The sequence below is a fragment of the Hetaerina americana genome, unplaced genomic scaffold, assembly GCF_022747635.1.
Source record: "Hetaerina americana unplaced genomic scaffold, ioHetAmer1.1.p SCAF_4, whole genome shotgun sequence".
NCBI lineage: Eukaryota > Metazoa > Arthropoda > Insecta > Odonata > Calopterygidae > Hetaerina > Hetaerina americana.
This window is the reverse complement of record NW_027286985.1, coordinates 60,987,920-61,009,528: the sequence shown is the minus strand read 5'-3', so window position 1 is coordinate 61,009,528 and position 21,609 is coordinate 60,987,920. Positions and strand designations below refer to the sequence as shown.

Sequence of the window (21,609 nt, the reverse complement as noted above, 5' to 3'; positions counted from 1 at the left end):
AATTTTTGGTAATTCCGCATTTAATATTCTGGCAGTTTGCATTTAAATGAATTGATCTCCATTAAAATAAACTTTTAGCATTAAAAATAACATAGCTATCTCCAATCATATGGAGCTCACCACTTACGCCTGTCTCTCACTGTCAAGTAACTATAATCTACTCATAACCAAGACTATTTACTTTGAAAATCAGTTATTGATACTTTAAACTATTCATGAATTTAGAGGAGTAACAATTACTGAGAATAGTTAACTTTTACTCTACAGTACTTTTCTCATCTGTGCCATTTTCTATCGCAGGGGTGGACAACTTGTCTTCGGATAGCTTAAATACATATTTTTGGCTGGTTTAAACATGTTGTTTTCACTGCAATTGACTATAAAACTTGGCTTGTTTGCAAAGATCAAATTTGATACTCTGGAATCTACTATGACAAAAATACTTCATGATTGCAGTTTCTCACTTTTATTATCACATTAATTTTATTATAAAATTAAATGTAATTTTAAAATGTCTAGTGTAGGTGCAACCAACCAACCCTTCAACAACAGACAGATAAATTGAAATCAACCTGTTTACAACCCCTGACTTATGGTATAATATGGAATATGACAAATCGTTTTTCCAACATTTTGAACAATAATAATTGGCCATTATCATTAATAAATATTTTTTAATGAACTAATCCACAGTGAAGAAGAAGTCATTCATTAAAAAACTCTATTTTCATAATTACCAATTGGGTATCGCTGAGAAATATTTTTACGCTCAAAATAATTGTTTCTGTATTTAAAAGTAATAAGAGAAGACAACACAGATTGGTGGATTAATCATTCATCTCAAATTAACTGGGATGCAGGAAAGTACGTATGTGTAAATTAGCTGAATAAGGTACAGATAAAGTTGCAGAACTTTTTCCTGGATCAGAGAATACATGTACGTTATACTCAGCAGATTTGTTATAAATCCCATACTGATTTGACAGAATTTTTAGCAAATATTTTCTGAAATTTATTCTAATATTATGTATATTGAGTCTAATTATTTCACAATTTGAAACCTAACACTCCTAATTAATTAACTTCAGCCAGATCCATTTGTTCATAATAGACAGGAATGCCATTTTGCTTAGAACTAATTCTCCATCCAAAACCTAGAACATGATCCAGACAGGCTCAATGTATTGCTGTGGTTTTAATTTACATCATATACTCTGATGTGACTGTAGTCACATAAATGTTTACCTTTGCTAATAAAAGACAATTTTATTATGTAAGAAAATTTATTAAGCTTTTTAAATTTGAGAGAATTATGTCAATATTAAAATATGATCCATTTATCATTGACAGCAATATTGAGAGATTTGGCATAGTACAAGAGAGGTCTAAACAGCATCAAAATTAATTTGCATAAGCTTGACTGAAGAATGACAAATTCCTCAATAAGAATTGAACAACTAGACACACTCCTTGTATGCCTTAATAAAAGTAGTTAGACAATTTACAACAGATTTAGTTGAGATTTACAACCACACAAAGTGAATGCTTTATAATATTAATCATTTTCAGATATACAAAACCAAACAAAGAACATAATTTTTAGTGGGGATGTAAGCTAACCATAGCCATATAAATTAATAAAGAGATATTTTTGTTAGGGATTTTAATGACAAAAAAGTACTATTACCATGGGAATCCAATTATGTGAGTGACATGAATCCAAAATATATTTCAGTTAGGAACTCTTGACTTATCCATGGTAACTAGTAATATAAAAGCACCTTATCTTGAAGGCAGTGGACCTTGCTTTGAATATAACAGAGTAAAGATATTGGAGGGTATATCCCTCAAAATAATCATGTCATCAGAAAAGGAATTTCATGCTAAATCCCCCTAGTACAATGAAAAGAGAGCAGTCGTGTCCTTCAGAAGCCACTAAATTTCTTAGTAATAAACTCAGCTAACTGAATAAATATTGTACAATTTACAAAAAATTGACCTTGAAGGACTTTGGCTTGCACACACACACACAAAATAACTAAAAATAATTGCACCTTTTTGGCCATTTTAATGTAAAACAATCATTTATAGTGTGTTGTTACCTGCAACACCTCTACCAACTAGAGAATAGTCTTTATCTCTGCACCGTTTTTTTTAATGTACAAAATTCATGTCATGAAAGACAATTAAAGGGATTCATTTAAAAGAATAAGACCAGTAACAATTATGCAATCTGATCTAAGCAAATCCTTCTAGCTGTTTAATAAGGGTTTGTATACATGTTTAAAAACATGGGTGTGCATGCATGAAGTCAAACTTCATCACAATACATTCACATAAATTCATCCATGATTCATCTTTCAAAACATCACAGGGGGATACGGAGTAGAAAATATTACAACAGTTATACATCATATACTTTAAAACGTTAACATAACATACAAACTATCAAATCCTCCCATGGCTCTAAATGAGCATTCATTTCTATAAAAGATCCAACAATCCCTGACTACAAGAAAAACTCTGCTGTAACCCACTGGGAAAATGCCAAATTAGGCGAATCTAGGGGAATCTATCTCTTTTGTCTTGGTTGTTTCTCACCAAGGTAGTAATTCTTGAGGCATAGATGATAGACACTGATGACAGCCACCAACTAAATGATCTTTGAACCACCGGAGGAGATGATATTATGGAGAAAATGTGAAGCAGACTTTCCTGAGGACAACCGTACATCCTACTTCCATCCTCTACTGTCTCTCTCTCACTCTCTCTCTCCCTCTTTTCCAAAGCCCCCTCTCAAGTCTAATTCCCATTTTCACACATCACATGTATTCGCACAACAACACTATTTGATGACAGCAACTTCTGCCATTACACAACTCGTCCTTCTACTCTGCCTAAATAAATCACAATTAAAGACACAACACATCTCCGACAAGTGTTTGTGCTACATTTTATTCTCAGTCCTTTGACAAAATGAGGAAATAAAAAGAAGAGGCACCATCCACATACCTGCATTGAAAATATTCACTAATGGATGTCAAGCAATTTGCATTATTATTCAGCACCCGAGGTTTCTTTTTCATTTTGTTGCAGATGTCAAAAAAAATAACCACAACAAGGAAGGAGGCAACAAAAAATTTTGGTGCCTAATTTGCCTCCTCTGATGATCCAGGACTGAACTATTGGCAGTATTATGAGGTCAGGAGCGTTGTCTTGACTGGGTGGCTTGTTCCCATTGTGGATGGTGCCAATGTGGGATTATTTCGGTAGTCTCATCACATCATTATTTAAGTCTTTCATGAGAGGTAGTCAGGGGATGGTTCCGCTACGGGCTCTGGTGTTGTGAAAAGTGGGTTGGGGAACTCTGGTGGGTGGGGCAGGGGACCGGCAATCTTCGGCCGACGCCTGTAAGCCATTAGCCAGCAGGACACTGCCACAGCTATAGCAACAAGTGCAAGCAATGCCGTGATGACTAGAGCAATTATAAAACCAATCATGGAGACACATATGTCTTCTTGTTCTGTCATGCTTGGAGCTGGTGATGAGGGAAAAGAAGAATAGGATATGTTAGAATCAAACCAGAGGTAGAATGGTACACCTATCATTAAAAAAATAGAAGAGAGCTTAAAACGAGTTAATTGATATTCTGAACAAAGACCACATCAAAGATCAAACAGCGGTATCATTTAAAATTTAATATAATCACAATGAAATTTGAACTTTTAACCATTGATAAAATTAAAGTGCCACTGTTTTTTACCCTGGTTTATTTTTAATTATTTAAAAGAATTACAGCTATGCAAGAAGAACAAAATTTCCAATGGTATGAACACATGAAGCACAAATTTTCATTAAAATCTGAGTGGAGTAAGTAACTTGCATTGTTTCCAAGGAGTTAAAAGAGTTACATTCCAGTTCAGATCATCTAAAAAAGGTCTTTCCACAATAAATTAAAAGTTTTTACAGTTTATACTGTCATGGATAATTTTAATTAAATAAATTTATTTTCATGCTCCTTGGTTAGGGATTGTCATTATTATAGTGAAAATACAACACAAGAATTAGGGCTTCCCCGTCTTAAAATTAGTGAGCCTCACTCTAGATATTCCGAAAACACCATCTCTTCCTTATTTGCAGTTTTTGGCAATAGTACCAAAAATTTATAATGATAAAGGGAAACTTTGAAGAAATAAAACTGGGGCATGAATTAAAAAAGTGTGACGGATTTTGTTCACAGATACTTACCTTCCGTTGGGTCAATGAGTCTCTCCTCCCTCCTCTCGAAAGTGAGGATGGCATTTGACTGGATGGTAATCTCTTCTCTCAATTGTCCCTCATAACTTGATTCCAGAATATCAACCTCTGTGGTATTCTTGCCCACTCTTGGTACATCCTCAATTGCTTCTCTCTTCCTTCTTCCAAAGGCATCATAACCCCGGCAGTTGACCTATATGGTTTAAAAAAATTCAAATTACCACTCATTAAATGTTCTCTTTTTAGAAGTGGACACACATGGTTCTCTTTATTTTATAATTTAATTCCACCTAAAATTGGGGAGGACTAAAATATTCAGCCAACTTGATTATGAAGAGGGCAATTTTATTGATTGACAAATTCAATCTACAACAGGGAATTATAATCAGACATGAATTATATAACAAACTGAATCATAATTTAATTAATTGGAAAACAATCTTGTTTCACAATAGATATGCATTTACAAGTTCTGGGAATCCACACAATTAATTTCTAATCATCAGGGAGAACATAACCCCATAAATATTCATTGACTATAAGAAATTGTATTGGTGTATACACAGTTTTTGATGAATACTTTCATTGAGATTAAATATCATATATAGGCCATTCTTTACCCTGACAATCTGTGTACACAGTTTTTACTGTAAACACTGCTTACATATTTGAGTAGGTAGTACATATTAGTTTGTATTTAAGATACCTGTAGTATTGTTGCATATAACATTCACCATGCATTGTTCATAGGGCATTATATGTTCTCAACATAATTAAATTTTTGAAGGATTTTTCCTAACCACCAAAAAAACTTCAAGTAAATGTAAAGGATTTTATTAGTGTGATATCCTATACTAGACTACTACTTCTTTGGGATGATTTAATCAGCTAAATTGATGGGAAACAAAATAAAAATAAAAGCCACAACTTAGTCAACGATAAAATCATCTTCAGTCAAGTTATGATACATATCTTGGGTGATGGCTAGATGCCTTGACGATCTTCTTAACTGAATACTTTTGAAGGGGAGAGAATAAGGACTCCAGCCAGTAAAGCTCAATTTACAATCATGCAATTATTATATGAAAATAGACTTCACAGTACTTAAATCCTCGATAGAATAATAAGATGAACTTGAACTTACAGGCTGGCACCTGCCGAAGCAAACCCTAATGTTGCATTGGAAGCGAATGTTGTCACTGGATGGGAATTTGAAGGCATTGAAGGTGGCTATTAGCGACTGCTCCTCGGGTTCAAAGGCCCATTCGCCAAATATGGTTGGATCGGTAGCACAACCATTCTCATCTGTCACCAAATACTCATTCTCTATGTTATCTTCCATTGTCTTGGCTATACACGTTCTGGCAAATCCTCCATATATACCTGTAATAAATAATAACGAATGATTAACATATTAATGAATGGACTTATTACATTCAGATTAGCAGCTGAATATTTTACTGATTGAAGTAAAAGTATTTAGTAATAATGGAAAATTTCAGTATAAATACATGTAATTATTAAGGTATGAACTTAACTATTTCCTGGAAATCTATCTTTTGATTTTTTTGGAACTGTTAAATTGCTATTAAAATTCATAATGTTATAATTCTAATGTTCTGCTGGATAAACTATGCAAAATGTCATCATTAAATATAGGAAAAATCTAAATAATATAAATTATAAAAAGTTGCAATACTCACTGGCTGGTTGCACATCCACCTTCAGCACCAAGTCATCTCCAATTTCAGCTGAGTCTATTTCTTGCCCTTGCTTGGTCACGATTTTCATTGTGCAAGTAGGAGGTGGTCCAGTGTTAGCAATTGTTCCAGCTGTTGTTAACATGGAAACATTGAATCCAAGGGTCACATTCTTCTCTCCAGTCGTGTAGACACATTTAATGTGGTAGGCCTGAGCTTTGTAAGTCACAAGCTTAGGATGTTTCTGTATCACAAGGATGAAGCTTGCTTGTCCCTGTTAGGAGTAAATAATGCATTTTAGGCCTGTTTACAAGGTAACACTTAAACTTGTAACAACCATTGAAAAAATACATTTATCAGCCTCACTATCCTTGCCTAACTTAGTCCACTTGCTTATAGTGCTGATCTAATGAGTTAATGATTCCAGAGTTGGTTTGATTTGTTGATCTTAAGTCTAGAGACGAATTGATCTCATACTTTTTCAACATACTAAGCCACAGTAATTAACACAAAGGTTGCTTTCATAAGTGAATAAGAGGCTGCCAAGTACCAAACACAATAGTGCATGAAAGTAACCCATTAGATTAGAGGTACCAGTTCCTTTTCCTGTACTGCCTGTAGTTTCCTAGGAATATTTAGCACCCAAAAAATCATGCAGTTTGTACAAAGCTGTGGGTGCCCAGAGGTATCTCTCAGAATAGAATCTGAGTCCTCTGGTCAGTAGACCAGTGCTTCACACACCAAACTTCAATGCTTCAAGTTTTCAATAAACAATGAAAAACCATACAAGTATAAAAAATCTGAAGGTGTTCTATTTGGCATCCAAATTCCAGATATTCAATGTGAAAGACATGATTTAACAAATCCTAAGTATCCCAAGTTATCTGAAGATAATTTAGAGAAAGGCCATGAAGAATGAAAATGATTTAGAACTAGTAAAATATAAAAAAGAAACTTCATAGGTTTGAACATTAAAGCAGGTTCTTTTTTGGTCACTTCCAACAAGAAAGGCAAGAAAAGAGATCATGAATAGAAAAAATTAAGCACTAATGAAATAACTTACATATGAACCATTACCAAAATGAGTACATATTCTTAAAATGATTATTTTAAATAAGTAACATCAATGAACACTCACATTGACATGTATGAGACCACAGCTTCCAAAGTTGACCTTGAAAGTCTCAACTCTTGGGACAGCATCTGGAGTCAGTGTGACCACACGGCGGCATTGTTCATCCTTGCTGTGTCCTTTAACATACAGGACACCATTGAAGCCCTGTTCTGTAATGTGGATCTCAACCTGTACGCCATCTGAGAGACAGCTTACAACCATGTCTGGACGTGGGAAATCAGTTCGTAAAGGTGGACTTCCATCTGCAAAGAAAGAGTGATTTCAATTAAATCTACAGGTCCTTACAAAATGTAATAGCAATCGTTGAGAAATCTTGACATTTAAGTCATTAAGCTAAGCATATTATAAGCAAAATAACTTTTTTAAATCCCAATAGTTGTCAGAACTTTAAATTGTACTTACTGCATATGACTTCAGGGTTACCAGTGTAGCCAGTAATACACTGACATACAGCTCTATGATTGGTGGCATTGCAAAGAGCATTAATTCCACAGTGCTTGATTCCACATGGATCTTGACATGTTTCATTACAGTACTGACTGTCAGGGCAATCACTGTCAGTCTTGCACTCAGGACCAACGGGGACATCGGCTGCAATTAAAAAAGTATGTTGTTTTTAGGTAGTGTCATACTATCATGTAATTCAACTGCATCCAGAATACCATGGGAACACAACATTCAATTGTGATGCAATATAGTCCCATGATTTTCATTGAACATCACATGACATAATGCCAACATAAATGAAAGAGCCAGAAAGGAAAATCAAAGTAACTAAACTCTTCAATTTTTCCAGTGCACTTATAGCAGTGAGATATAATCACTTTATACACATATCTAGCATTGCTATTTCATTTCTATATTATTCCCCAAACTTGTAGCGTGAATCTGCACAAATGATTCAACTTGGTCATGTATGATTTTAATACATTTTTCTTATCAGTTTTAGCTGATTTATTGGAGAAGAAGGGCATCTAATACCTGGGTACATATTGAATACAATTACATTTGCTCAGTAGCTGCAAAAGGGCTAAGAGTATGATAGTAGCAATGAATGTAACTTACATTTGACACAATTGCCATTGGAGTCGATGCGATAACCATGAACCTGAGGGCAGACACAATTGCCACGCTCATCAATTATCATTCCACGCTCTAGAGCACAGACGCAGCGGCCTCTTTCATCCACCCGAAGTCCTGAAATGGAAAAAACCGATTCAAATTCCATTGAAATGGATCACAAAACTTTAATATAATGGATTATATGAAAATTGTTGGGAGTCTCATTGCAGGTCTCATTATGCCGTCTCCTAAGGGAGACATGAAACAGTGTACTGGAAAATAGTTAATTAAGTAAGAAAAAAATTATGTACCATCCTTTTCTGTTCACATACAAAATCTATAAGGGAGAGTGATGGAATTTATAGGTTATCCTGGTCAAATCAAGGGACAAAATTAATACTCATCAGCAAAGCATATTAGACACAAATGATGATGAAGGTGTGAATATTATCAATTTAGCTATGATCTGAGCATAATTTTCAAAACCAATGCTTGGATAAAACTTTGAAACGATCTGCACCCTCAAATAAAATTACAGACAAAGAAAGACAAAAAATGCAGCTTAAACTATGCTTCTGAGAAAAATACCATACACCGTGAGATGAGACTACACATTTCCAAAATGTCAGATACATTCATCCTTTTATAAGTGGTTTATATGGCATCAACATTTACATGTTTTAAGATTTTCCATCCATATACACATTCTTTAGTATGATAATTTGAAATATGAAAAACAAAAGATAGAATAAAAATAGGTATGGTAATTATAAGGTCATTCTTGAGACTAGCACGCTATTTTCTTTCTAAAAATGGTTTGAAAATTGAGATAATAAATGAGAAATATCCTTCTTACTTAAACCTGAATACAAAGGACAATGGGATAGTAAATAAATGAGCCTAAAAAACCTAAGAATAAATGAGATTCAGGGCAACTAAATGGTAGAGCCTAGGCTGCCCTGTTTACCTTCCCCTCACGAGCAAGCAGAGAGTGTCTTATAGCATTGCATTGCCAATATTTGCCAGCACTTTGGAATTTTGAAACTGGCAATTGGATAGATGGAAACAAAACAACAAAATTTGACAATTGTGAAGGAACTGAAGCTTATGAAAAGAACTTGCAGGAATTTATTCGGGGAAAAATACAAACCTCCCTGGCAGAAGGCCGCAAAGAAATTCTTGTGCAGACTTAATTTTTGGCAATGCATCATGACCCCCAAGTAAGTCCAAATAGCAAAATTTAAGTCTTAAATTGCATTTAATATAAGAGGGAGGGTTTAGATATCTATAATTTAGGAATGCACATTGATTTATAAGCCTGACGTAAATGAGCTGAGGTGTATATACATCTAGTAAATTTAGCTCTACCTTTTCCTGTTGGGCAAAGAATACAGTCCTCATTGTCATTAAGACCAGACCCTGGTGGGCAGATGCAGTTGCCAAAGACGTCCTTGATATAGCCCTTCTCCACCAGGCAAGTGACGACTGAAAAATGTATCACAGAAACATTGAATGACAACCACTGTACCAAATGATAAAAGCTCACAAACCAAATGTTTAATGAATAATTATAACAAGATTAATGAAAAGTTAATAACAAAATGATCACACTGGTTCTTAGATAATATATTAATAAATATCACTTAAATGCATATTTCATGTGATAAAATATGTATACTGCCTGGATATTGAACATGCCTAATGTTTGGCCAGATTGCAATCAGAAACCTCCATGAATAGGCAATACAAACAGATGGGGATGAATAAAGTAAAATACAAAACACAAGAAATTAACTTCGCGTGGAAAAATAATATTCCCTGCTGAAACTTAATGGAATTAGTTCGCTCAATAAATTCTTTTTGGCATCAAAAATGTTTTCAACTATATTTTACAAATTAATTATTCCATATATGTTCTCAGACCAGAAAGCTAACGATATTTATTCATGGAAGCAAACTAAGAATAAAAATGTATTTCCAAATGCATATTTATATTTAATTAAATGTATATCTCTGGAATGCTGTCAGTACAACAATGGCAGAAGAACCACACTCTTGGATTTTATAATATATTTCTCACCTTTGTCACATTGCACAGCTGCATTTCCTTGATATCCTGGGAGACATTCACAAATCATTGTACGAACAGGGTTTGTGTCTAGCACACGGCACCTGGCATTCACGCCACAGGGGTCCGTCACATTACAAGGGTTCACACAATTGCTGTCAATGCAAGCCATTCCTGTGGGGCATTCACTGTCCCTGCGGCAACCTGGAATCTCAACTATGGAAAGAATAAAATAATTTAATTCACTGACATAAAATGAAAAGCCAACCTAACAACATAAAATTCTGTCATCACATCACTCTGTTGGCATCATTACAATCAATATATTCACAATGCCTACATTAAATAGTGGATGAATTTTGAGAATAAATTCTAAATTTAAAGGGTTAAGAAGGAGCACATATTACTTTTGAAACCAATTAGTACAAACTGCTATCATTGTAACAAGTAAAAATCATATTACATGATGCTTTAAGTACTGATATGAGAACATATCTACTTAAAATTGTGTGGTGTACAACAGATAATTAAATTTAGCTCTGCAGGTTTATTTGATTTGCAGGACTAAAAATGAAATCCAAATTTTTTTTTCGTGTTTGATTTAACTTCAAATAAGAAACCATAAAAATCATAACAAAACTAAGCAATATTTGTGATGGAATAGGTAAGTTAGGAAACCGCAAAAAATTCAAATGTGAATATATATGATGTCCCAATTTCAGGCCCAAATATCTCTTCATTTGGTTTTCTTTTGATTCATCACTGTGCAGCAGTGTACCATAGTTGGGTACTTCTTCATTAGTACTGCAAGATGACAGTTTTAAAGCCATATGCTTATCTTTAAAATTGACCCTGTTTTCTGATAATATTCTTGATTTAGATAAAGGGTGAAAAGGTGTCACTTTACAGCAATATAATATTCAAGCATTTCATTAATATAAACAATATGACAAGTGCTAGGCCTTGATGGCAATTGTCTGAACAGTGCTATAGTGCATAGTTATTGTACTACTGTGGAAACACAGGTTAGGTAGAATTGCAATGATTTACGCCAAGTTGATTTCAAATTTTCAATAAGCTAAATTTACCACTAATTGGAATTTTGAAAAATGTATGGTTTTATACAACCTCAAAATTAATTTTTCCTTTGATAACGATTAAGGAAATTTGATAATCTATTATCGACTAACTCTTTTTATGCATGCCTCTTGACCTTAAACATTCTAAACCATTTGAAATCAGTAATAAAGAGATTAAATTTTGATTTTTACTGATGAGAATGGAGTAACCTTTAAGATGAATTATTTAAAATATTTGAGTGAAAATTATTTTGCTTGATTCCAAAAGTAAACTAATTATGGTTAAATTTGTTCAACTTCTTGGATATGCCTGGGTAAACAGCAATCATTAAAATATAAGTAACTTTCCATGTAAAGCAAAAAACTTTTATGATACACGGCACTCAAATATTGAAGTTATAGGTATAATATGATAAGAATATAGGTGCCTCATGTCATCAACCACTTCTATCAGTATTAAGCAGCAAAGTCAATGGTATTCTTTAGAGGGGGGCAAGGTAAATAGAATACTAATTCCAATAATCTATTCATACTTCCTTAACAACTCTTTAAGAGACTCTCAAAAATAACCTTCATAAAAATAATCAACTGCTCACTTACCCTTCTCACACAGCTCAGTGCTATCTTTAGATGACATGACATATCCAGCAGGGCATGAGCACACAGACCTATGATCAAATGGTGTGCACAATGCTGTTTCTCCAACACAAGGCTTTTCATTACAAGGATTGACGCAATGACCATTGATGCATGCACGTGTGCTAGGACATTCCGAATCTCCACGGCATCCAATAGCAGTACATGCCACATATGGATCACCAGCCAACCCAGGCAGACATTCACAAATGGCACGATGGTTGGCACCACGACATGTAGCCTCAGTTCCACATGGTCTTCCATCTGCTTTACAAACTGGCTCGCAATTTCCATTAACACATGAATGCTGACTTGAACACTCATCATCACTACGACATCCCACTGAAAAAGAAGACGACAATTATAATGTTGTTCAAAATAGCATACATATGACTCTGGGGGCCAGAACAGTTGTTATTGCAATTATTGAAATTTAAATCCACCCTTCTAACCATCTTATTGATATGTCTCTGAGACCATGAACATTATATGCAAAATAAGGTAGGCACATATTTCTTAGAAAAAATCTCCTCCTAGGAGACATTTTCTGAGCAAGTATCACAAGACCGGACCGTGGTTGAATAACTTTAGCAAACAGCACAGTATTTAATAAAATAATGGATTTAATATGAATAGTACAATTATATAATGTAATCAATTGCTATGATTACAATTATCAATGACAGCTACTGTGATCATTCCTCTGAATATGATATTTCTCTATATGCCCCTCATACTTCCAAATTTCCAAAAGAAAAAAATACCACTTAGCATTATTACTCAGTAAAATTTTGGTTGTGCAGACAATTCCAATTTGCTATTTACCTTGGACACACTTGATTTCTGGATTTCCTTCGTATCCTGGCTTGCAAGAACAAACTGGTTTATGATCCAAAACCCTGCAGTTGGCGTTGAGGGCACAGTTGCATGGATTTCGGCACACCCCTTCCACGCATGACTTGTCCTCAGCACAATCTGCATCCGATGAACAGCCAGCAATAACAGGTGCTGTTGGCTTACATATTCCACTGCCACCACTGATGTAGCCATCAGGACAGATGCATAGCATCGTTCGAACCGGTACACTTCCAGGGACGACCCTGCAGCGTGCTGTTCCTGTGCAAGGTTCCAGCTCTCTACATGGCTCAGCACAACGGTTGGAGATGCAAGCAAGGACTCTAGGACAATCGCCATCAACTGTACACTCAGGACGTGGCTCTGGCCTGCATGCAACGTATGGGTTGCCGATGTATCCAGGTGGACAGCGACAGACGGACATATGATGACGGACTATGCAGTCCTTTGCAGATGGAGCACATGGGTTGGCATGGACGCATGGACTTACGCACTGAGAGTCGATACAGGCACGGTCATCTGGGCAATCCCCATTGCTTCTGCATCCAACAACATGGCATGCACCGTAAGGATTACCACGATATCCACTGCGACACCTGCATTCGGCTCTCCCAGCAAAGGAGAAGCACTCTGCATTGGGACCACAAGGGTCATTGACTAGGCATGGACTGATGCAGTTTCCATTCACACAAGCTTTACCTGAGTCACATTCAGAGTTGCTACGGCATCCAACTAAAATTAGCAAAAGTAATAGGTAATTAGTCAAGCACAGCAAATTTCCACAGCCCATGAACATTCAAAATTAATGAATTCATCAATGGTAATCAATGTTGCCATCAGTCAGATGAACTCCCTAGAAGACATTGTATAAAAGAAGCCAAATTGTAAAAATGTTCATTGCCCACATGCAAAATTCCTGGATAATCTTTTTGCCCACATTTAGCATATTTTGGCCCATGTGTAATAAATTTTTATCCTATTTGTGAACTCTAGATCTCAAATAGTATTTCATTTTGAGGTCAAGGAATTAAAAGAATGAGTAAGGCATGGCTTGCAATGTTATTAAAAATGTCATCTTAGTCCGAGGTTTACTCGCCTCACTCAATATCTAATGTTTGATCAATAGAGCAGTAATTTTTAGCTAAATGTCAGCATTTTTAGTGGATATTTATGGATTTTTACCACTGTACCTAACTAAATTCATATCTCCTTTTAATGGCAATGCTGATTACAACTGTCCTCTGATGCAGGTTCTAGATAAACTTACCAGTATAACATGCAATGTTTGGATTCCCTTCAAAACCTTCTTTGCAAGAACAAATTGGCCGATGGTTCTGGACAAAGCAAGCAGCATTACTTCCGCAGTCGCAGGGATTGCGGCACATTCTGTTAATACAAGTCATGTTGCTGCTACATTCACCATTTGATGTACATCCTGGTGGTATTGACAGTGCCACTGGAATAAAAAATACACTCTATACAAACTGTTTAGAGGGCAGCAATTGTGAAAGATTAAAAAAACTGGATGAGGAGTGTTACCACTTTTGCAATATTTCAAAATGTACTTTCAAGTCATGGGAAGTTTTGTCCTGCTAAGAGAACTAAGACTCTAAAAATTTAAAAAAAATTAAAATAAAAAAATTGAAAAAATTCAAATCCTGGACTATAAGTTTATCTCAATCCCTTATCTCCTCTATAAGCATAGTATTGTTGGATCACAAATATTTCAGTAATAAGGCGGATTAAAAATCCTTTAATGGGCATGACCTGGTTGCTTAAAAAATATGAATACTTTAAATTATTTTAAAAATTCAAAATCATTTACAACTTACCTGGCCGACACTCCCCGTTTGTGTTGGGAACCCAGCCATCGGGACAAGTACAAGTCATTGTTCTGACGGGCACAGTTTCAAGCACCATACATCGTGATGTTACGGAACATGGCATCAACTCCTTGCATGGATTCAAGCACTTCTCCCCAATGCAGGCCAGTTGGCCTGGGCAGTCAATGTCCCTCTTGCATTCTGGTCTTGGTGTGGGTGGTGGTGGTCTCGGCTCACAGAAAACAGTTGGATCCCCAACAGGCATTGATTCCGGGCATCTGCATGCAGCAACATGGTTCCTGACCAAGCAAATAGCATTGGTGGCACAAGGTGTCCTGTACCCAATGCCTGAGCAGGGGTCGATACACCTGTGGTTCATGCAGGCTCTACTGAGTGGACAATCTGAATCAGTGCGGCACTCAATACGAATGCACCTCAAAAATGGATCTCCTTGGTAGCCGACTGGACAACGGCATTCAGCTCGGTGTGTTCCAGAATCTGAGTGACACACTGCATTGGTGGCACATGGGTTGCTGATCACACAAGGGTTAATACATTCACCATTGTAGCACTGCTTATCTCCGCTGCACTCCTCATCAACTTGGCAACCAACTGTTGAGAGTAGGAAAAAAGAATATATTTCAAGGGTTAAATTATTTCCAGGGGTCAAGAATATGTCAATCTAGAATGAATGAAGAACAAAGGCACATCCATGTTGATGGATAAATAGATCAATGTAACGGTGATGTATTTTGAGATTTGACACATTAGGAAGCAAAATATAAAAAAAAATATGAATCAAAGTAGACCTCAAACATAACAGATTTGAAAAATGTTAATTACACCACCAACAAAGTTTGATATAAAATTATATGCAAGCCAGGAAAATAAATTAGGTAAAATTCTTCTTTTATTACATTCACAAATGATCAAACTTGTCAATGATCAGAATGAAATTACAAAATAAAACAATGACAATGGTTTCTCACCTCTAACACATCCATATTGTGGGTTTCCAGAAAATCCAGGCTTACACAGGCAAATTGGATAGTGATTCACAACCCTACAATCAGCATTTGGTCCACAGTTGCATGGGTTGACACATATTCCATTCACACAAGATTCACGGTCTGTGCAATCAGAATGTGATGCACACTCCAGTGTGTTTTCAGAAGCTATTTTTGGAAGGAAAAGGTTTTATGTTATAGCGTAGATAAATTAAAAATGTGAATAAATTTAATTCAAAGTTCTCAGGCCAAATTCTTTCATTTTAAACAGGTTAGATGCAATTTAAGAAATTCAAACTCCCATAAATTTTTACATGGGCCATGCCATGATTTTTTTCTTTCCAGACTCAATCAAGCATAACAGGAATCAAATAAACTTTAGAACTATCCCAATGCTTCCAATGGTAGAATATTATAGCCAGCAGTCCATTATCACCGGCAATTTAAATGGGCATACAGAGGAAATGATAAGAGAGGCATGAAAAGAGCTGGAGGTGACAGAGAAGTAGGTGGGAAATTCACCAAAGTTAGTTTCATTTGAAGATAATCATGCTTCAGATCAAAATTATCAGTTAAATCATTTTAATAATTGCTGAGAGCATTAAAAAATCATTGTGGTAAGTACTGGATGTCAATCAATGCAAAAAAACAAAGTTGAGGAGGTCTTCATGAAATAGGGAGACCAAGTGAAATATTACAATTGATGTAAAATTATTTAACAAATTGCCTTTTGATACACAAACTAAACCTCTAGTAAGGTTTAAAAGTGCTTTGAGTACTTGGCATATTTGTAACCCTTTTTTATTCAATAAAGGCTCTGGAATTAAAGCAATCAACATAAGGGAAAACTAGTATACAAATATGGTTACAAAAATTCCCTCTAAGTAACATGACAAAGTCTATATAATTTTGGCTTTTGTGACCAATGAAATTACTATTATCATCAAATAAGGAGGACATAAACTAGAGAAGTTCAATAACCTTGGAAGTGTTTTTAGATGAAGATGACTAGAAAAGTAAAGACACTATAGGATGATTTATGTCAGGCAAAGTAGTTTTAAAAAGAGACAAGAGTTGAATACAAGGACCTTATGTTAATATATAAAGAAAAGATTAATGAAAACTTTTATATGAGATTTCCAAGTGACTCAGAAACTTTGTTGCTAAGGCAAGATCTAGGGATACATTGGAGACTTTTAAGATGTGGATTTGGAGAAGGATGACAAAATAAAATGATTAGAAAAGAAAACAAAGAAGGCGGTATTAGATGGAGTAGGGGAAGAAATAAAGTTGAATAGCATGTATAACACCCATTGGAGCTTGGGGTGTTACAGTTTAGTGCAGTTTAAAGAGGGACTTAGAAGTGTAGCAGCGGTTAGTTTCTGTGATCATCAAAACCTTGACTGATACACTACTATTAATGATAAATGTATCAACCAAATCAGCTCATGGCTCATTTTCAATTCAGGCTGAGACTAGGGTGATTATAGATTACTTATTAAATTGAAAGTTATTTTTCAAATTCAGGGATTTTATGAGTACTTTATGTGATACTAACCAGGTCTGCAACCAGTCATGGGGTTTCCTTCATACCCATCTGGACAGCGACATATTGGCCTGTGCCGTTCAACGTGGCAGAAAGCTGATCTTGCACAAGGCTCCCCAACAGTACAAGGATTAACACATTCTTGGTTGATGCAGGCTCGCTGCATTGGGCATTCATCATCATGCAAGCATTCTGGAGGTGGAGGCAGGAGAGGGGTCTTTGGAACTGCAAAAAGAAAGGGCACACAAAAATGACAGGAAAGTTCAACGACAACCAAATAACAGAAATGCTATTTGGTTGTTGTTGAACAAGGCAATAACAAGAACCAAGCAACAGTAGTGTACATTTACCTAAAATTTTATATCAATATGATGAAAAATAAAAGTGTTAATTCAAAAATATAAATTAAACATTGAAATCAATAAAATTCCATTAAATACTCTTATAATACCAGACCTTAGGCAAGGGTTTAAGAAGACAATATATGTCTGAAGATACAGGTTGAAAAGTTATTTAATGTATATAAATTTTGGAAAATATTAAAATCTATGGCAATTTATCATAGGTATATTTTATTTACTATATATATGCACTTTTGGAACCCAAAATGAATAAAAAGATTGAGCACTTTAAAATACTCTAGCATGAAAACTTTTCAACAGATTCGATACTGGGTTTACGGCATTTGTGAATATTAATGTATCATATGTACAATTAATATAACCCAATAAGTATTACTACTATTTCATGTTTCATGACAGCGTGAAGAACAAACTTACTGTTGGTGCATTCTATGTATGGATTTCCTTGGTAACCAGGAGCGCAAGAACAAGTTGCCTGATGACCCATTGCTCGACAAATGGAGTTCACTCCACATGGAGATATCCTGCAGACCTCAACGCAGGTTCCAGATTGGCATCGGTGGGTATCAGGACAGTTTGAATCAGTTCTGCACTCAGGTTCATGTTGCACTAAAACAAAAATGAAGAGAGTTGTGAGATCTAAATTCAAAATTTTATTGTACTATGAAACATTTTAGCGAGATTTGAACTAGCTCACCTATTTTCCTACAGAGTCCATTCTGGTCAACAATCGAATCAGGTGGACATCTGCACATGATAGTTCGTAGGGGCAATGTGTCTTGCACATAGCATTCCTGGTCTGGGGAGCATGGATTGGACACAACACATGGATTCAGGCAATGAGTGTTAATGCAAGCCAGCCCAGATAGGCAGTCTGAATCCTGGGTACATTCCACATCCACTTCAATGGGCATTTGTTCCTCTACAATGAGAAAAGGCATAACCATGAGAAAAAAGTTTAACAAATAATACTACTGAGGAAAGAATTCGTCATAAATGCATTTAACTTAAAATGATGATGATGATGGCATATGAGTCCAAGCCTTTCTGATAAGGAGTTCAATCAATTATTAGACTGGCCCAGCAAAGTTCCAAATAAAGAAATAATAAGAAATTTATTGAAGAATGAGAGATGTTGAAAAGGTAAATTTTCATTTGTGTGCAAATAATCTGGATTGTGCAATAAAAATCATGGAATTTACCAAAAATACAATGAATACAATATTTAGCTAAGACTTATAGAAAAGTTAAGTACCTACTCATCCTTCAGGATATCATCCTTTTAAATTAACTTTCTGCCTTTAAGCAGTACATTTCAAAATTAGTGCATTATGTAAATGTTAGGTACACATGTGGACAGCAGATATTAGTAGGGTTAGCAAACAGGGAAGATGAAATTAATAAATTCTAATGTGCAAAATAAATTAAAGACTGCATTGAAGTACAATTCAAATTAAAAAATTCATTTGACAAACATTATACCATGAAAACCATTTCATGTCAACAAGATCTGAAAACAGTTGGAGCAAAATCTATCAAATTTCCACATTCAAGAATTCATACCCCTTGCAATTGTAATTGCAGGAATATTTGTTCTTTTGGTCACTTTAAAAAAACGACATTCATGCTTTCACTTACTTGAACATGTGAAGTGTGGGTTTCCAGTTGTTCCTGGTGGGCAAGAACATTTAGGAGCATGATTGCGTCCTGTGCAAATGGCTCCTTCACCACAAATGTCTTCATCAAAGCAAACTGGTCGGCACACCCGATTCAGACGGTCACAGGCCTCATGGTCAGCGCAATCCTCGTTGTATTGACAGATACCAATGATGCAAGCCACTAAGGGATCGCCTTGTGTGCCTGCTGGACAGACACACTGAGCACGATGCAGCTGGGCTTTGCACTCAGCTCCACGGCCACATTGATTGGCTCCCATCAGATTAGAGCAAGGATTCATACAATGCCCATTGATGCAAGCCTTGTCAAACGGACAGTCCAAATCACTGGTACACTCAGCTGTTGGTGAATAGAATAAAGATGCACTAATTATTACAGTGTGTATTTTTGGTCAAAGGAATCTCATTTGATTAATTATGAAAATATTCCAAATTCAAATGAAAACCATTGATTTTTAAAGTTTACTACAAACATCATAAAGCATATCATCAGTAGAGACCCTCATCTAGTGTAATAGGAAGATATATTTCATTATACTGTTTTAATTTTTGTTTGCAAAATTAGACCCTATTTCTCTAATTTACCTATTAACATTATTATTATGTCATTATAAAATTTAATGTTTTAAACAAGTTATTCAATGCATTATCTATGCTAAAAATGCTTTTACTCTCTGCTTTGTTCAGTGACTCTGAAATAATGTAATGTAAGTTTAAGAAAAGCATGTTAATGCACAAGCAGAGAGCAAGGCGAGTGATCTAGTTATATTAACAGTCGATACTTCATTGCAGTATGGAGTCATTCAGCAAACATCCTAATAACAACTATGCATATGAACTGCCTTTACCAACTAACAGAACATGAGACATTACAAGTAATTTTCACTTTTTAACATTTTATTATAACTGTGCACAAGAATGAGAGTGGTGCATAATTTACCCTTGTAACATCTTATCTTTGGATCTCCACTCCATCCCTGAGGACACCTGCAAACAGCACGGTGTCGTTCAGCCATACATTGAGCTTCAAGTGCACAAGTGTTGGACAAACATGGATCTTGACATTTCTCTGACAGACAAGCACGATTATCAGAACAATCTGAGTCGGATGTACACTCAGGTAGGGTAGTTGGCTCTGTAAAATAAAGATAGGAAAAAAAATAATTTTGGATCAAAACATTTTTCACAACCCAAATTCATATTTGATCGATAAGAAAGTTTTTTCATTCTTCATACGATTTCACATTCAACTATGTATTAAAAAAATTGCACACAGAATAAAAAAGCAATGATAATGGCAATGAACATGTGATAATCTGAAGTATGATATGAAAAATTCAAAACAGCCTAACATAACTAGTAAGCCTTTATCAAAAATTGCATGAATATAATAATTCATAAATTAAATAGCTAAGAAATCCTCATCTACTGCATTGGATTATGAATGACCAGTTACTCGAAACTCAAAGTACACAGGTGAGGTTACTGTTCATCCAACACCTGATATCTCAGATAATCTCTTCCCTTTTCCTGATACCCAAAAGATTCCCAAGACTTCTGCAGTTGAAACTAGAGAAAATGTAGATGAGAGCATTCCTGACATCGAAAATAAGGAATTTACTCTCATTCATTGTAGACGCAGATGTCCTCATCCAGAGATGGGCTCCTTGGTTAAGAAGTGCTCTCTCTTAGGGGTCCCTAGACAATCAAATCTACCTGTCTGGAACTTCATTCTGGACACAACAAAAGAAGAAGTAATGACGCATCTGAAGGAACAATTTATGGAAATTACAGACTTGTCGGCTGAAATTGAACAACTAAAGGTGACCTGTGGCAATTATGCCTCCTTCCATTTCACAGTAAATAAAGATCTTTGTGATAAAATATTGCAGCCTGATCTCTGGCCAAAGAATGTTCATTTCGAAAATTATTCTTTTCCAAGACTACACCTACCAACACAAGCAGGTTGAGGCACCACTTAGCAGTTCTTCATGTAAGGATTCAGTGCATACACGACAAAAAGCTGGAATTAGAAATCCTAGTGAATGATTGTAAACCTGACGTGATTCATATAAATGAACATTAGCTTATTTCACGTGAATTAAGTGTTTTTCATCTACCAGGTTATGTTTTGGCTGAAAATTTCTGCCAATCAGTATGTAAAAATGGTGGTTTTAATCTTAGTGTCCGAGAGCTTACATCACTCCCCAGTAGATTTCTTATGCCATTTCCTGAACGAAGAACTAGAATTTGAATCTAGTATAATGCAGATTCATCTGAAGGACTATGACTTAATTGTTACTACTATTTACCATTCTTCCTCAAGTAACTTCAAAATATTCCTTACCAAAATGATAGAATTATTGGAAATAATTCATAATTCTGTTCAAAGTCCTCTTCTAA

General features: G+C 35.4%; 1 protein-coding gene across 1 annotated transcript in view; it reads right to left on the bottom strand.

The window, feature by feature from the left end:
* Nucleotides 1-1,293: 1,293 nt before the first annotated feature.
* dpy (fibrillin-like protein dumpy) overlaps nucleotides 1,294-21,609 on the bottom strand; it is a 463,637-nt gene continuing 443,321 nt past the window's right edge. The window contains 19 exon segments of the mRNA XM_071590673.1: nucleotides 1,294-3,538; nucleotides 4,249-4,450; nucleotides 5,402-5,640; nucleotides 5,961-6,231; nucleotides 7,096-7,327; nucleotides 7,491-7,683; nucleotides 8,158-8,289; nucleotides 9,523-9,639; nucleotides 10,235-10,438; nucleotides 11,902-12,279; nucleotides 12,763-13,524; nucleotides 14,060-14,248; nucleotides 14,625-15,227; nucleotides 15,605-15,790; nucleotides 17,181-17,393; nucleotides 17,948-18,139; nucleotides 18,228-18,452; nucleotides 19,169-19,546; nucleotides 20,147-20,341. Coding sequence (XP_071446774.1) covers nucleotides 3,300-3,538; nucleotides 4,249-4,450; nucleotides 5,402-5,640; nucleotides 5,961-6,231; nucleotides 7,096-7,327; nucleotides 7,491-7,683; nucleotides 8,158-8,289; nucleotides 9,523-9,639; nucleotides 10,235-10,438; nucleotides 11,902-12,279; nucleotides 12,763-13,524; nucleotides 14,060-14,248; nucleotides 14,625-15,227; nucleotides 15,605-15,790; nucleotides 17,181-17,393; nucleotides 17,948-18,139; nucleotides 18,228-18,452; nucleotides 19,169-19,546; nucleotides 20,147-20,341 — 5,150 coding nt within the window. The 3' untranslated portion in view covers nucleotides 1,294-3,299.